The 19,208-nt window shown below is 34.4% G+C and overlaps 1 protein-coding gene across 4 annotated transcripts in view; it reads left to right on the top strand.

Annotated features, from left to right (window-relative positions):
* Positions 1–19,208, top strand: part of SPOCK3 (SPARC (osteonectin), cwcv and kazal like domains proteoglycan 3) — a 335,285-nt gene that overhangs the window by 212,893 nt on the left and 103,184 nt on the right. For all 4 annotated transcript variants that reach the window (XM_074338292.2, XM_074338291.2, XM_019731467.3 and 1 more), the window contains one exon: positions 10,665–10,788. In XM_074338292.2, the coding sequence (XP_074194393.1) occupies positions 10,665–10,788 (124 nt within the window). The remainder of the gene's footprint in view (positions 1–10,664; positions 10,789–19,208) is intronic.

Genomic DNA, 19,208 nt, shown 5'->3' with positions numbered 1-19,208 from the left:
CCAGAGTTCAGAGGCATGATGGGAGGAATGCCGGGGAACTTTCTGATAGTGGAGCTCCTCTATCTGGTGGTACTTCCTCTGGACCCCCCATTGAAGAGGTCGGTTAGGGTCACCTGAGCATAGGTTTAGCTGTGTTCCACCAAAAAACAAACAACAACAAAAACAACAACAGAAACCAAAAAACAAAAGGATCCAAATTTGTAGTAAGTTCCAAGACATTTTTAACATTGAGCTGCTATAGTAAATAACTGGGCATTTTTGATACTTGAATATTGTATATATGCACAGGGCAAGGAAAGAACATTGCACTCTATAAGTACAGTGTTGTAAGTGAAAAATGCAGTGTCTTAATAAAACTGTATTTAAAACTGGGAAAAAGTTTGCATTTATGTTCAGCAGCACTATTGCCCCGCTAAGTATAATTCAGAGAGTATTTCTTTCCAGAGTTTGAGGTAACAGTTCATTAGTTACTAAATTGCTAAAATAGAATTGGAAGATTTTTTTTTTTGTATGGAAATAATTATGACATACATACATTTTATTATTTTCTTCTGATCCCACTTAGTTGGGGGAAGAAGTCAGGGATCATAGGGAAAGGACAAAATGTAAAATATTTCTTACCATCAGTTGGGTTGCATTGGAGATGAAGGCAACGTTTTAAAAATCTGTCAAAGTCTGAAAACTAAGTTCAGATAGGTCATCAAAGAAAACAGATCTCAAACCTTTGCATAAAGTTATTTGAAATGAGATCCGTAGGACGTAGCCTGAAGCAAATGCCAAAGGTGACAACTTTTTGTTAAAAGATGTATAATTTTCCTTAGATCTTTGAGAAAACTGAAGTCCTGCAGGTGTGGTCATGCATGCTTGTGTGTCTTAAGTACGCTGACACGATCCTAAGAACCCACAGGGTTCTCAGAGTTATTCAATATAAAACTCAATGAATAATTCATGAACTGTATTTTAATGTCTTCTCATGTTCTGTATTTAGTAAAGCTTCACAATTACTCAACATCTGCATTTCATTCCAATCTAAGGGTTTGTAAAATTTAGCTTCACCAAAGGATTATTATATCACAATTCAGTTTCTCTTGATGACAATAATAGAGATGCTATTCAAACAATAATTTTTCTTCCTAAATTCCTTAAGCTTTGAAAAATAATCTGTCTACTCATCATTCACTCAAGTGGTTATATAAATTTAATGTGTGTAACTTCTAATAGAAAAAAATTGATTCCTCAGTAAAATGTAAGTATATCTATATACTTGTATAAAGTGAGTTGTGAAAAAATGAGTTCATATGATTTCTATTCGTTATCTTAAATAGAACAAATTCTCGAACTCTTGTATCTTGCCTATTTAGAAATTCACAAGAACGTTAACTTCAAGGTATACTTTGTTAAGAGTTATGTTTCTGCTTTCTTTATTTCTTCACACGGTTAAGTCAAAGATTGAGGTTCTATGCTTGCAGAACAGGTAAGTTAGTATTTTTAAAATATAAATTTTACTTGGAGTGATTGAACAGATGTTTGACTTAAAACCAAGATGATTAGTGATAACATTCTATCATATCATTTTTTGATGAAATTAAAACCAGATGTATTTTACTTATTAATATGTCTAGATTGCTTCAAATATCTGTGTCATTTATGGCAATCTAATGTTACAGTAAATTTACCCCCAAATTTCAGTGGTGTGACACAATCAAAATGAATTTATTATACACATTTTAAACCAAGAAGGGTACTCCTGAGTAAGGGGAGGCTCTATTCCTTCTGTTGATTTAGGAGTAAGACTTTTATTATAAGCATACTCACAGAACTCCTTTCTCTATAAATGCCGTAGTAGTGCCTAAACATAGATCTGTATCTATATCCACTAAAGTTTGTGGGACAGAATTACCATAAGGGTATATTTGTTTTATTGTTGGGAAGTGATTAAAGGAACTCAGGAAAATCCCAGTATTTCAACAAAGGACATATATGCAAAGAAAAAAAAGTAAATCAATTAATACTTATCCCATGCGGAAGCTTCAGCATAAACCCCAATGTGTGCCAATCTGCTGTGCTGTTGTTCCCCATGGAACACTCTTTATTTAAACTTAGACGTCTATATAATGTATCAATAAGATCAAATATAAGCTAAAGGCTCCTGTTGCCTACTTACAGCCCAAATCTTAAGTAATCCAAGCTTGAATTTTATCACACCAGTGTAAATAAGACAAACGAACAAAAAGCAAGCAAACAAATCTGCCGAGAAGAAACACAAAATGAGTACTCGTGTTATTATTTGATCTAACGTCTATAGCAGTGTTGTGATAGATTAGGTTACCCATCGGATCTTCCCTTTCAATATACAAAGAAAGTGGCCAACTCCAAGGAGAGAATCTTCCGTGTCAGTGTAACTTCCCTTGTGAGCCCACACCTAGTAACTCACTACCCTTACATTCAGCCCAGCAGTTCCACTTAGCAGCCTTTGGTCAGTAAAATAACAGTAACCACGACAAATCATTAGCTATCTTGCTACCTCTTGTAGACCGGCAGTGCTAGTGGGAGAACTGGGAAATGCTCTTCATTTACTGTGTTTTATCCTTGCCTGTGTTCAGGAAAAAAAGACTGTCAGAAGGGCAAGAGAGACTGTGGCAGAGTATTTTTCAAAGGAAATTAACACGGGGCTGTAGATTAAATGGATTTCATTGTTCTAAAAAGTCAGGTGAGGAACAACAAAAATGTTTTAAATTAGCAATGTTTTTAAAAGAGTTAAGGTATCCTTGGATTGAAGAAGCCTGCATAAATCACTCTCTCCCATATAGCTGTGAAGAGCCAAATTGTTCATTTCCTAATCCTTGCTTCCTAGATGAGTAATGGAGACCGAGAGCATTTTACAAATTCTAAAATATGAGGCTGAAAGAGTCTTTGATAAGCTGAAGATACTGAAAGAAATAATGTAAAATGTTTTGACATTTTCCTTTATTCTATGGCATAAGATGACTGTTAGGAAAAAATAAGACTGTTATTTAAATTCAGAGACAATTTTATTCTGTTCTATCTGACTGGCTTTTATATGGCAAGCCATAATGACTTTTAAGAAGGACTTAATTTATAAATTATTTATAAAAAGTTTATTCAGTAAGAAAATAATGCTATAGAATCTGTAGTTCTTAAGTGGGCATAGAAGCTAAAATAAGAAAATAGTAACCAGCTTTAGTACTCTAACCAGGAAGCCTCTCTCTCTCTCTCTCTCTCTCTCTCTCTCTCTCTCTCTCTCTCTCTCTCTCTCTCTCTCAGTCTCTCAGTCTCTCAGTCTCTCAGTCTCTCTCACTCTCATTCAATTCAGTGGCATTTCTTGACTGCTTACTTTGTTCCTGGCTCAGGGTAACATACTGGAGAAAAGCTGTGAGTTGTGATTAAAATGTGAAAATACATTAGTGGAGAGGAAAATGAGCATGTGTAAAGTTCTAGAAAACAAATTGATCAGCAGAGTCCAAAAGACAAAATTAGCTGACAATGAAAACAAAGCCTGTTGTGTATACTTTCTGAAATAGATTGCTGGGGTAATGCAATGGCTTCTCTCCTGCCAACACTAGGTGCCAGGAAGACTATGTTTTTCCCTATCCCATGACACTTGATCCATCAACCCACTACCCCTTGTCCATTTGCCCTAATGTCCGCTATTCCTAAATGTAAAAGAGCAAAAAGAAAACCCCCTTTTTAAAATCATTTGTTCTTCTGTCAATCAAACTGAGGGTCAGAGGAGGCATGTTAATGAGACTGTTATTTCTATTGTTTATCCATAAAAAATGGTAACATTATTGTTTTTCCCTTTTTTTTTTTTTTTTTTTTTGGTCTGGTGCGGCTTAGGCCCCGCCCAGGAGAGCGCGACATCACATCGATCAAAAGATCACTCTTTTTTAATTTAAAGTTTATTGGGGTGACAATTGTTAGCAAAGTTACATACAACTCTAGCGCTCAGATTCTCTAAAAATAAGTAAAGTAAAAAAGTAAAAGTAGTGCTGTAATTCACTTGGACATAATGGGAATTGAAAGTGCATTGGTTGGAAAGCCCCACATAGTTCTCTACTGACAGAAGAATCAGGTCTGGCCATGGTTCCATGGTTAAAATGAAGCAGGCATTTGCAGAGGAGCACAACCTTGCTGTAGATGAACGATAAAACCTCAGTCCCAACCTATGGCCATGGACCATACATTTGTCCTTTAGTTGTAAAGGGGTTGATTAGAGTAATCCTAGGATAAAATACAGTAAACGTGAACTTACAGGATTCATTAAGGCATCCCTCCAAACCAGGGACTCTATTACTGAAACTCCTTGTGTCTAAGCAGCCTCCCAGTGGTAGGCTGAATGGTGGCCCTAAAGATATTTCCACACCTTAGTTGCCAGAAACTGTCCATGATATCTTATACGGCAAAAGAGAGAATATGACCTTATGTGGTGAAAGATGTGATTTAGTTAAAGATCTTGAGAAGGAGAAATTATTCTGGATTATCAGAGTTGACCCACATGCAATCACAACGTATCCCTATAAGAGAGAAGCAGGGTGAGTTTGGACACGGACACAAAGAGGGGAAAATAATGTAAAAATGGAGCAGAGAGAAATGCTGCCATGAGCCAAAGGATGCTGACAGCCACCAGATGATGGAGGAGGCAAACAACAGATTATCACCTAGAGCTCCCCTAGACAGTGTAGTCCTGTCAACACCTTGATTTCAGCCCAGTGAAACTGATTTTAGAGTTTTGACCTCCATAACTCAGAAATTAAACTTTTGTTGTTTTAAACCATAATGTTTTAGGTAATTTTTATAGCATACATTGGAAACAAATACATCTCCCAATTTCAGAAACTCTTCTAAATGTGTGCTAACCAAAGGAAAATCAGGAATGTGTCAGAATGTTTGGTATAGTGACTATACAGGATGCTGTGGTTGCATTTCATTTGCATGTGATTGAAATGACCTCTGTTGCTGCCCACCTGCTTTCTATTAGCCTGTGAGTGGAGGGACTCAAAAGAGGTGAGATGTATATTTTTTTGGCCACAAAATATAGGACTTTGCTTTAAGTGGCTCCATCATCTCCCAAATTTCAAAGCTAGAAGAAATAGCAGAGGTGAGGAAGGAATGGGTATTGGGTACAATCATGTCTCCTAATGGTTCAGCAAATGTCATGGGGCAAGAAAGAGACTCAGAATTAGGGGAGCATGAGTGTAAGTTGAGTTTAATGCAAAGATAACCACATGCATGGCTGTTAGAATAGAATTGGTTAAGTAACATAAAAGGGTATAAGTTATAATGGGAGTATGTGGGACACCAGACTGGTGGGAAAATTGTGCTTGGGGAGGCAGAAAATATTTTAGAATAGAAATGACACACAAGGTGGGACCTCAAAGGTGAGTAAAAGTTGGACAGATAAGCTCTAGATTATCCTGATTACTTTCTGAACCGTCGGAAAACCTCACTCCAATCCAGGCTTATCTTTTCTACCCACAAACATATTCTGAGCTCCATGAATTCAATGATTCTATCCATCTGATAGCTCCAGATTGTAAAGTAGTCCCGGACATATTGTTGGGAATATTCATGAGTAAATAAATAAACAGTATTTAGAAGGGAACATAGGTACTACTTATAGGTTAGAAGATGAAAAGTTATTGGACAAGCTAAGTGATAGGGTTTTAACAATGCCTCATTCATTTCCTACAACATGGTAGGTAGCTGTAACTATAAGTAACAATATATTATATATAAAAATAATACAACTGCTTTAAAAAGCCTTTCTGATAACTTTTTAGATATGGTACAAGTTATTGAGATAGTGTTTCGTGAAGAACATTTCCTTGTCTAGAGAATCTGACTCTTGATTTCACCAGATGTCAACACATGATTAAAAGTATACACTTTCAGGAAAGGAATTAAATACAATCTGGTAGAGAGAAAAATTCTTGGAGTCAAAAATTTAGACTTTCTCTTTAATTTTATTAATTAGAGAACTTGAAAAATACTATAAGAACTAATGCAGTGTAAAAATTTGTATTCTCGATCCTTTCTCTCAGCCTATAAATCAGACTCAAATAAAACATGGTAGCTCTTTTCTCCTTTCTAATTTCTATAACTTTCCTTTTTCAAGGAACAGTAAGCAAGGAGGAGGCCAAAAATGACTTCCATGAAGATAATACATGGAGGAAAATCTCCTTTCCTTTCCTGAATTTTGGATGACCTTTAATGATTATTTTCTTAAATAAAATGCAGACTTTAATTGTTAAATGCTCTGATAAAGGTCTCCAGTCTATTTTTGAGCAGTAGCTAAAAATATTTCCTCTCTGTTTAGAAGAAAAACAAAAATCAAAATAATTTTTATAATCAAGGCATATTTTGATACACAAAATATATTTTGAATGATCCTTTGAATGATCTTTTCCCATGTCTTTTGGTAAATGTTGCATTCTTTCATTGTCATTTTCTTTTATGTAGATAATTTTTCCCTCTTTTAAGCTGCATATCCATTACTGTTATTTTAAAAATGTGAATACAGTTTTCCAAATGTTGAATCTCCTTGACCTTTAAGAATCATACATTTCTTTCATCTCAGATCTTAGTTCATACTGTGTTCAGTAGCTGACGTTATAGAACTATTTAAGTTTAAAGTAATATCACAGTTAAAAGCTTGTTTTATAAACATTAATAATTGAAAAAAAAAAGAAGAATCTCCTAATTTTTATTTCAAATACTGGAAATAGACTTAGCAAACATACTCATATGCTCATCTCTAGAATGAATTATACCTGTTACCACAAATTAGATAGAACCAATTCACATATTAGTTAATTAATCTCTGTACTGATTCCCTAAATCAAAATCACATAAATGGTGGTGTATTATTTATTCTAGTATATATAAATTCAGGTTTAATTACCCAGATATAATCTCTAGACAACATTTAATGGTGGTGGTGGATATTTCTTTAAATAAAATTTGAGGCAGCTATTCTGTCAGTTTTTCACTTGTTAATTCAATTTATGTTAGGAATAGTTTCCAAAGATATGTTTTAGTAATTACTCCTATCACTGTATTTTGAAATATGCCTACAAGTGGGCTTTTGTTGTGAGTCTTAATTCATGTAAAATATATGGAGCAAGTAGATTTCTTCTTCATATTGTAAAATAAATGATGCCAACTTGTTTTAACATAATATTTATTGTTTAGTAGCCACAGTTAATAATGTTTTCCAGTATGAATAAAAGTTTATTTTTAGAGTATGTCTTTTACTTAAAATTAAAATTGATTGCTCATGCTATTTTGCTTCATTGCTCAAATTACTGTCATGTAAAGAAATAATATGGAGCAAATAGTGGCCACTATAATTTTAATAAGTTCTATATAAAGCTTTCTAACTTTCATATAACTGTTTTGCCCCAAAAGATAATTTGCTGCACCTTGCTAATACCACCTGTTTTTTCCTAAGGACCATGATGAAAAAGTAAGAACGGCATTGTTTTTTGAAGAGTTATGGCCAATAGGAAGAATTCATGACTAGACAGTCATGTCTTAAGGAAGAATTCCTTATGACTCTGGTAGAACTTTGAAAAAAAAAAAAAAAAAGATTGCCTGAAGGAATTAAAATGTTAGGTGTATTTACTAGACAAAGAAATATATCAAGTTGCCCTCAGTTGAGGTATTCACATATTATCTCTGTTCCCTCCAGTGCTGTTTTATCAGATTATAATCAAATTCTTCTGTTGAAGCAGTCATTAAGAGTTGAGTTAATATAGCTGAATAGAAAAAGAAGCAAGTACCCATAAAAAATTAAGACTTAGGTACAGATGGTTTCCTTCTAAGGTAAAGATACAATAAATAAATTAGCGTTTTATTTGGTGTGCATATTTCTGGCATAAAGAATGAAAGTTTATAATATGTGGTGTTGGATTCTGGAACTACAAGTCTTTAGAAAAATATATAATTATTTATAGTATAAATATTAAACATATATTTTTATAATTTATTAACATTGTTCTTTGATATTGTAATAGAAGTAGTATTTGATTCTTTGGTATGCTTTCATGGAAATCATGCCTCTTTAAACATGACCGTGTTTCATCTTCCCTTTTTCATTAGTTATAATAAGGCAGGGTTCCCTCCATAGCTTTCATTTGCTACCTTGAGATAGCCGATTTTTGCAACTTCAGCATTCCTGGCAATTTCTTGCCCCACTCCGCTTCATCCTTCACCCCATAATGATATATTTGTTTCGCTTGGATACACTAAGTCAAGTTCTAAAATTATAACATATGGCCAATGTGCACTGTCTGTGCTTCTAATTTTTGTTGAGTGCCTCCATATAAGTAATTTTATTAAAGATTTATAGACTCATGGAATGTCCAAGATCAAATGAGCCATACTGATGAAGCTTAGCATTATATAAGTGAAGAAATTAAGACCCAGGGAGATTACTGACTTGCCAAGACTGATTAATGACATGGTCATGTATGAAACGTAAATCAAATTGGAATGAGATTTTTTTTCTGTTAACCATTTTGGTAACATCATTTATCCTCATTCCAAAATCAGTGCAAATCCTAAAACATGGAAGATGTGTTCAAATTATATTGCTAAAATGCACAACATGGTTAACTAAACATAAAACCAAGTATCATAATTCATTAACCAGATGTAGCAGTAATTAACATTGTAGTTATTAGAAAAATAAGAGATGGTAGTGTTTTCATGTGTAACTGATGAAGGAGACTCATATTGAAGACGAGTAAAAGGTAAATCAGGAACACAAGAAGACAGCTCAGGTAACAAGATAATATGACTCAACTGCCTGAGTACAAGTCCTATAAAGAAACACTGGCAACAGTATAAATTCTTCTTTGTTTAATTTTCCATCTATTAGAAACATAATAACAGGTATATTGGTATGAAACTGTTTAATGCCTTGAATGGTGGAATATAGTATATTTATGTATAATACATATCATAGAATATAATATCATAGTGTATAACATATATGTGTGTGTATATATATATATACATACATATATGTATATATATACACCAAAGCAAATATATATATATATACACACACACACACACACACACACACACACACACACACACACATCTGTGCTGACAAAATACCTTTTTATTGACTAGAAGCCTGAACTTGGTAATAATTTTTCGTAACATTTCTGAAGAGCAAATAATTTGCATAATTCTATACCTTGTTTTGAGTACACAAAGAGAAAGAACAATGCAAGTCGACTATTTTATTTCTTGTTATTTCTGTCTGCTCTATTTCTGTAATTTATAAGTTTTGAGGTGGTATAGAATAATGTTTCAGGTTTTCCAGTCATTGTTTTAATTTCTATTGAAATTTTGTAACAATTAATTAATGAGTAGCAACAACATGGTTATTTTTTCCATTGTAATTCTTATGAGATGAACTCTGTGGCTAGACAAAATTTTTAAGTAGTTTTTGGCAGAAATTACAAAATTAAAATAAAGAAAATGTGTTTAAAATAATAGATTTCAAGAGTTTTTGAGAGAGAAACAGTGGGAGGTGGGGAGGAGGAAGAAGAGAGAATAATAAACATTTTCTTAATGCCCACCTACAGTTTATCAAAATTTGAAATATATAGCAAACTTCTTTCCCTACAATGAAGATTATTACTACATTTCTTCATAGTCTTTGGGATGGGATCTCTTTTTTGTACATTTGACTTATTCATGAAATGAAAATGAAAAGCAAAAAGATGCAAATGTTTCTAGTAAATCATCTTTTCTCATCCTGATGTAGATATCAGATTAGACTCTCCATAAACAATTTTAATGAATAAGAAGTACTGATTTACTAAACTACTTCTAAATATTCATTTTGTATAGATGGCCTATTGCTTTGCTTATTTTTAAGCCCTTTACCCCTCTCTATGTAAATTGTTCACACAAATAGGCAAAGCAATAAAGCAGTTTAATCAAAGTTGAAAACCACTGTGAAGTGTTGGTAGCAAAAGAAAAGTAATTCTAGATTAAAGCCTACTGGATCTATTTTGAAATGTTTCTGTACAATAAAATGAGGACTGGCTATCACGAAACTTACTAAGTTGGCTCTCTAACTACTGGTTGTTGCTGGAAAAGTGTAGTTCTTTATGGCACTTTCCTCTGAAAGCAAGCTACTCTTATTTTCAGGCACATTGGGTACACCAGGTGAATTAAGTGTCTGTTTTCTGAAACTGTTCCCAAAGGAATACAAGGGTGGATCTTTAGAAGGTTCCAGATGTGTGAGTCCTTTATTACTGAGTAATTATTGCTCCTGTTCTTTTGGGCTATCAAAAATGTATCACAACTATAAATTAAAACAACAACAACAACAACAAACCCTCATGTGATGAAATATAACAAGTCTATATGCACCCACCAGAATATTTTTAAGGAATATCTTCTCATTTTTTTATAGGGAAATCTTGATACATAAAACAAAGATCATCATGAAGGATACTGTGTAGATTAATACATTGTAAATAAGAATATTGTTTCTGATTCTAATTTATCTTCAACAGTTGCAGTGACAGTGGAGAAGTGCTATGGTGCTAATATAAATGTATTTGTTTTTTTAAATAAGTGCACTAAGTGTGGTTGTTTTATTTATTTTTCAACAGCATGAAAGATGCAGGAATAGGCTATAGGCAATGGAGGGGTCCCATATCATCGACCTGCAAGGAGTGCCCAGTGGTCAATACCAGCCCCGTTTGTGGTTCAGATGGCCATACCTACTCTTCTCAGGTAAAGAAAATGACAGTCTTTTCGTATGAAATACAAAATGCATATCTCTTAGTAAGTGATTAAAACTATTGGTTCTCTAATGTGGTCATCCAGATAATTTATTTAACTTTTAAAATAATGATAATAATCTCATAGGTTTGAAATATACATTTGTTTCTGCTATAGCAGAATTTTTAAAGTCTTAAACACTGAAGTTGGCAATGCTCTGAAACCCAAGTAGTAAAACTGGAATTTCCTTCACTGCTATTACGCAAAAGGTCAGAAATATTACCATGCATATAATAATGTTAGCTGCTATTATTACAGCAGCAGCAGCTACAATCTTTCAGTATCATTACTTCCTTTATCTCATGTTACTTCCCCTATTATTTCATTTAAACCTCTCAAAATTCCTTTTAACAAATGAGAAAAACTATGCATCAGAAAGACATAGAAAATTCCACATATTTGGCTGACATTACAGACAAGATTTGATGTCTTTTCTGATTCAGTGTCTCTGTTCTCTCCTCTACATTGATTAGCTTCCTTATTTGGTGTCCCATATTGTTCCAATATTTAGGTGTTTTTAAGACCTTTACCTAATATGACGTCCATGAGTTTTCTTTGATTATGTGACAGAATGAATATATCTCACATTATCACATCCCAAAGGATAGTGATGTAGAAACCATTATACTGATTTATTGAATTACAACAAAGGATGCAGATTATAATATTCAAACTGATAGGTAGAACTACATGGGAAACAAATTTTAATCTTAATTTTACTTGATGAACATGGATGGTAGAACACATTGAGTTAAGAGAGAGATCAGAATTTTTACTGGCATCCAGCTAAGATAGAACCTTGTCTTTCTCAACATTAGAAATATCCATGCTAGAGATACTAGTATGTTTGTTGCCAGAATGTCATTGTCCCTGGAGAGGGCTAGCATTAGTCCACCACCTACTTGTTTGGGCCTTTCTTTAGGATGTTTCTAGTATATCAGTCTTTTCATAATTTAGTTACATAGGACACAAAGTCACAATTACAAGTGATCTCTACCTGTAGGGAGGCCTTGTTTGATGGTTTTACAGAAACACAATTGTGATTCTCCCACTTCAGACTAAATAAACCTACCATACGCAGATTAATTCACATGTATGTCCACTTCCCTGGGGTTTCCCCATTGTTCTCCTTTGTATTGGGCACACTGTGAAGCCCCAGCTTACAGATCATGTGGTCTATTTATATTGTCAGTAAAACCATGCTAAATAATCCACACTAGAATTATTAATTTGATAATTTTTCATACATATTGCTTTCAATAAATGCCTTCTTTACATACAAAGACGTAAAAAGAACATGGTTGAAATGAATATGAGTTTTTAGCAACCCCAAATCACCATCTTCATTTCTATCGATTCCAACTTAACTTAATGATTTTCCCACTGTGGATCGCCAATCCTAGTCTTAAATGTATGCACTGACACAGTGAGGCTGAGCTGTATAATAATGAAAACGAAATAGAGATCTTAGGCCAGTAAGAACTTATATCAGACTCTCCCTCTCAGAGTTTATTGGAAGTTTAGTTTTCAGATATTTATTGCATTTAAATTCAAATTGAGGCTCTTAACTTTTTTGTGTGTGAGTAAAGTAGTACCCTAGACGGTGTAAGTACTGGAGCATGAACATAGACCACAGAGTCAAGTGTCTCCTTGAGCAGGTCATTTATTATTTCCCCAACATCTCCTTAAGAGCACATGATGATAGAAGATAGGTGCAGGGGTCACAGGATTTGGCTTTGGCTCGTTCAGCTTTGTCAACAGATTAAGCAAACTCTGACAGGGCAAAATTTAAACACCTTTTGGGGGCTTGGAGGCTTTGAGTGCACAATAATGGTGAGGTCCAAATTCTAAGCCCCATGTGGTCCTTGAAGCACCTTGCTTGAAATTTCTAAGCATCCAGTTGAGTAATCCTTATATGGTAAAGATTAGCCAGAAGCCAGGTCCTAGTAGTCCTGAGTGTGGACCCCACATACAGGACGGAAGGCCAGTCCTGCTCTCTAGGTCGTCTTATCATCATTTTGTGTTTTGGACGCTCTGCATTGATATACTCGTGTTTTTTTGGGGGAAGGGCTTATTTTACTACTACAAATAATATTCCTATAGATTCTGTATTAGACCCACAATGTTTCTTCCTTTACTTCAGCTCCATTTATAGAGATGAGATGATAAATAATCCTTATACTCTACAACTTTAGTGGTGGTGAGGTCATTACAAAGTGTAACAGGTGGAGTTGCTGGATGATGGAGTGATAAAGAGGGTTATCAGAAGGTATCCAAAGGAAGGTGTTAGTCAAATGACATACCTAGGGTATGATTCTGGAAGGCATACTTCATTTCAGAATGTGACCAATTTTCAATAATTATTTTATTAGAGTTCAAGTTCTGAATTGGTCAGCTTGTCTAGAAATCCTAAGCAGAGTATTTTAAAATGCATTCACAAAAAGACAAAGGAACAGATGAAGAGCTATGGAAACACAGATTTAGTTGAAAAAATATTGGTATTGTGATTTTCATGATAAGTATTTTTGTAACGTTATCTGATTTTTTTTCTGTTAAGAAAAACAATTGACTTTTCTAAAGAAGTTGACAGAATCTTTCTTTTTAAAAGAACCAGTCTTTTTTGAATTCTTTCCAATACAGCAGTGCCAGAAAAATCAAAATATAAGTCTGTTCAAGGTTATTTGAGAGGCAATCATTCCTGAAATTGACACAAAAGATGAAAGTCTTTGTTTCTTTACTTCAGGCAGTCTATTTTGATTGTATTGTCAAGCTTCAGTAGGAATTAGGAATTGTTCTCCACTACAGCATCTATATTAGACCATGCATATATTTGTCACTGACTTGTGTAAATTGCATACTGCATTTGCTGAGCAGAAGTCAATAAATAATATTAATGTTTTAGAACTCAACAGGGCATCTATAATATAAATTTTCTGTGGACAACACATTGGATGATTTGAACTCTTTTCTATCATATTTAGTCATGCAGTGTTGCCAATTGAATTAAATAATGGTGAATTCCTGAGGAACATTGTTTATAAGATCTCTCTCTCTCTCTCTCTCTCTCTCTCTCTCTCTCTCTCTCTCTCTCTCTTTCTCTCTCTCTCTCTCTCTCTGTTTTCAAGGAAGGCAAATAGAGAGAATATCCATTTTATACTGGAGTCCCCAACTCTGACTGCAGAGATAATACTTAAATTGATTTGGAATGGACTCTATGAATCTGAATTTTCAAAGCTCCCCAGGTGGTTTTTATGTTATAGGCATCGTTGAAAACCACTGTTGCATCCCTCCAACTTATTGCCTTTGAAATCTTAAATATAAGCGTTTTTTAAAATTTTAAATAGGACAATAACAACATTAAAGGTGAAGTATTGACCTTTTGTTACAATTTGAGAAAATGCCATTTTAAGTTCCAACGTTCTACTATTATCTGTTAGTCTTTAATTTGTTTTTCCATATTTGAGGCATTCATTTACTTTCTCTTAATAACAGTTATTAATTCTAGTAGCTTTATGTACATTTTTAAAGTTTGAAAATTTATACATCTTCATTTTGATGTGTTGCATCTGTTAGTATTTAGCATTTAACTGTTCTATCAACAGTTGTCTCAGCTGAGAATTTTATGTTAGAAGATCAGCAGTCAGAAATAGATGTGCCCTGTTCTATATTCTATTTAACTGCTTTTCAACATAGGCTAGGTTTTGCTTTTGGCTTGGGTATGACAACTTGATCAAGATTACTACTCTAGCATATTATCAGAATCATTGACAGGGATAAGCTCTTATTAAATCACTGAGCATTACAGGAAATAATATGTTAACTTTATTGTAAAAATATCAAATTTAAAAAGAATTCAATAGGACATCTAGGAGAAACTTCCACACAATTTGCAAGTCCCTGATAAGACACCATGTTTTGTGGGATAAATGTCTATGTATGAGCGGAGTTCTAATTGTCAGAAAAGCTTTCCTCTCCTTACATTTATTTGGCTTCCAACACTCCGTATCCTTACCCCCTTCGGTATATATTGATGAACAAAATATATAATCTGTTTTCTTCAGTTATTGAGGAAACTGTGAATTCCTAAATGTTCCATTTAAAATGTAACAAGAAGCTAAAAGACACGTGCAAAGCAGCCTAATGGATAGAATATTATTTACACTTTTATAAAACTCTATTCCCAATCCTTTAGAATCATTTCATACACATTTATTTAGATACATTTATTTATCTATATCTATCTATCTATCTATCTATCATCTATCTATCTATCTTCTATCCATCTCTCGTTCATTTCATCTAGGACATTCAACATTGTTTTCTTAGAAACCCAACCCTGTATTTTGACCTAACATTTAATCATATTAAGTCATATTAAATTATATTGTTATTATATTAATTTATTTGAACAGATTTTAAGAAACCAAAAAAGAGGAGTGGTGATAAGCATAAAACTCACCTGACAGAAATGAGAAAGTTTGGTGTCATCTATTAGTATTAAGTGTTCATTTAGCATACTGTGACATTATTAATTTCCTTGGAGATTGACTGAGAGACAACTTCCAGTATAATATTTTGTTGTCAACCAGAAATTATTCATTTAGGAGGGACTAATTAATATGTTCCTTTTCTGTAAATACTACATCTTTGGGTAAATATCATTACCCAGTAAGCATGAAGTATGATTTTTTTCAATTGAATTAGAAAAATTAGAAATAATCACTGAGTTATAATGTTTCCATATTTTCTAGGAAAATGTTGAGTGAAAATAAATTCTAATTATTTTGCTCTTCAATCCTAGATGTATTTTCTCCTTAGAATATTTGATATGTATAGAATATAATATGTTGAACAATTTAGTGTTTTGTAATTTAATTCATTATTAGTGTATGTAAATATACTATATTTTTGTATATACTATACAAATAATTTAGGTGATGGATGATTTTTATTTTGCAAAAAGGAAAAGGAGAAATGAGAATCTTAAGTTTGGACATGAAACCTGTGTGTGCCATTTTTATGAAAGGATTCTTATAGCAAACTATAAAAGTTAGAGAGACTTATTATGTTCCCAACTTTGGCCTACATGGACAACTGTCAGGAAACTTAGTGAGCAGTGTGATAGAAGTCTATGTTAATTTAACAAGAGAATACAGGTGGCTGAACCAGAATTGATTTTGAATCCCCATGCTCCCTTTGGATAGATTGTCACTCAGAGAGTACAGCAACCAGGCCAGCCTGCAATTATTGTTAGGGGAAGGAGAGAAAAAATCCTGAATGTTTAAAATAGTTACCTACAACCTCTTTTCATCTTGTCAATTACCCAGGAGCCAGCTGAGAGGGTATGTTACCTTTCCAGATACAGAGAAATTCAATGCACAAATTGCCTTCCTTACTAAGGTGAGGGAGGTAGAGTCAGAAATATTTTTGAGTAGATTTTTGAAGAGACCATCCCGATGCTTACAAAATCAGATGCTTGTGGATAGTAAGGAAATTGGAAGGTCCATTAAGTATCTTGCCTGTTAGCCCTTGTTGAGTAGATTTTGTGATAAAAGTCACACCATTATCAGACTACAAGTAATCCAAAAAGTCAAACACATTACACTGATTAGTTTTAAAGGACACAATGATGTGGCCAGAGTCCGCTGATGGAACTGGAATGGCAACAGCATCACCTGAAAAATTGGCGAGAGAAACTTGCTTGCTGGATGGTTTCCATATAAGCCTGTTGATTTAACTGTTAAAAAGAACCAAGAAGAATGTCCAAGGGAAGAAAATAGTCTTTTCAATACCCAAGGAATCCAGTTAGGTGCTGGGACTACTTTTTGATGATGGTGACCAAAGAGATAGCAGTTTTCCTTCACTATTGGAGAGACTAAGCATTGTGAATCCATCCAGATAGTCCTAGGAAACTTAGGAGCAGGCTCCTGGATTTTGTCAGGAGTTTATTAGCCATTTCTGCTGGCAGAGATGTAATAATACTGCAGTCAGAGTCATTGAGACAGAGGCTTCTGATTTTCCAACCAATAGGGCATCATCTGTATAGACAAGACTTTCAACATTATAGGTTATAAGCACCTTGTGGTGGCAAATGACAAAGAAATTTTTCCCACTAAATAAATTAATATGTGACTCTTGGATCTTCCTTGATGAGGAAGATGCCACTCTGGCACTTACCAGACAGCAACGTACAAACACATAATACATCGATGCCTACTATACATTCAGATGTAGAAGCAAAAACATGCATTGCGTTGGTCCAAAACACCCTCCAAGAAAGGTTAGGTTGGCTTACCTTCCATGTCATAAATCCTGCGAATTCAATCCTGTTTCACCTTCCTAAAAGAACCTGACACAATGTTTACTTGGGTGCCTCCAATCAACACAGCCATAAAAGTTTGAATCTCTCCCCTACAACAGAGTTTTTCAGTACATTTGGATGAGTGTATACGGCCTCTGTCTCATTTGGAAATATGGAAACTTTTACTCACTGTCAAGATAACACCACTTCCTCCTTCCCCGAGGCTAGTGAGCAATGACCAAAGTACTATTTGGATAGTTTCAGTCAGTCCTATCTCTTGCTGTTCATGCTTGAAAATTTTAATAACAGGTAGAAGAGTAGATGAGTTTTTCACCACCTCTGCCTCATTACTTAGGTGACAGCATTCACTACTGTATCAGGGGGAATCTTCTTATATCTTCTAATCTGGCCCATGGGGCTTGGTATCCTTTCACTTCCAGAAAGCCCTATCTCTGTCAACATCCCATCCTTGTTTCCCATAACTGTCAAGATTGAAGGGTCAGAGATTTTTACCCCACTTCTAAAATGCCACAGTTTCATGAATGCTGGCAAAAGACATGAGACTTCTGGGTCTGAAACAAGGAATTTACGTATGACACAAGGAGCATAATCTTCATATTTGTGTCAATTCTCCTTTCCCCATAAGTCCCACAAGCGCAGTGTATAGTGGACCAGTTGGATGCGCCACTCTCTTTGGGTTTGTGTCACATGTAAGGAAACCTTGGTATTTTTATAATAGGCTGCAAACATATCTGCCCAAATTTTGCCTCATGGGGGACACTATCTTTATTGGGAAGCAAACAAATCTGTCCTTTCCCCTAAATGATGTATTATCTCTACCTTGCAAGGGTATTTGCTATAGAAACTAAGTTGAATAGATAATACTAACCAAAGGCTGTCAGTGCCTCTGCTCCCAAGATGTAGAGAAACACAGGAGATCTACGGGGACCTATATCTCAACTCTAAAAAATAGTAGGCTAGCTCTATTAATGTCAGACAAACTCTATTTTCAGATAAAAGCCGTAGAAGATGAAGATGATTACTACATAATGATTAATATGTTAACTCTCCTTTAAAATCTAATATAATCCTAATCTTCATTGTATATAATAAAATAATTCCAAGATATATAAAACAATTTCTACAGGGAGAAAATGCCAAATCTCGTTAACACATTGTGAGATTTTAGAACTCCTCTCTTAGTAAATGATAGAACTGCAGGGAAAAAAAAAAAATGTTAGGCTCCGCTCCTCACCTCTCTGGCTCAAAGTAAGTTAATGGAACCCACTGCAAACTGGTGAAGGGAGAGGGTTGAACCCTGCGATACAGCCCTGGGGAGGTGTGCCTATCTGTGTCTAAGGACATGGGGTATTTAGTGGGGAATGTTCCTGGAATTTCTATGCTGAGGAGATGACCAGAAAGATTCTGAGAGTGTTACGGTTGAGCAATTAAGAAAATAGATTGAGCATATAAGTAAATCTATGTTTCTCATTGTTGGCAAAAGTAGTTACAAACATGGGAATGGACAGCTGCAAAGAATCCTCAGAAGTTAGATCAGAATTGGAGGGATCAACATGGACTCATGTTGAGTAATTTTTGGCACACACACACACACACACACACACACACGGTGCCAAAAAAGAATATATATGTATACACATTTTAGGAAAGGAAAAAACTATTAAAATTGTAATAATATATACCGATAACAAAATATGAATATAAGTTATGTTTGACTTCTGCAATTATAAGAGGTGCTCAAAGTGGTTACCATCAACATCCAGATACTTCTGATTATGGCAAACTACTGCTTGAGCAACATTGACCAAAACATCCACTTGTATACATTTTTTTTGGCACCCCAGTGTGTATGTGTGTGTGTGTATTTAGAATACTTCATGAATTATTAACCTCTGAAAGGTTAACTAGTTTGATTCAGCTATCTCTGTTTCGCTATACCTTGTTATTTCATTTTTATATTTACCTTTCCTATATAAACTCATCTTTAATAATATGTCTTGAGCACTCAAATTAGCAGGGCCTCGCTCTTGACTATAGCCAGTCTTGCCAG

This window comes from Rhinolophus sinicus, chromosome 15, assembly GCF_057876585.1.
Source record: "Rhinolophus sinicus isolate RSI-liver-muscle chromosome 15, RSI-T2T, whole genome shotgun sequence".
Classification (NCBI taxonomy): domain Eukaryota; kingdom Metazoa; phylum Chordata; class Mammalia; order Chiroptera; family Rhinolophidae; genus Rhinolophus; species Rhinolophus sinicus.
This window is presented reverse-complemented; position numbering and strand designations above follow the sequence as displayed.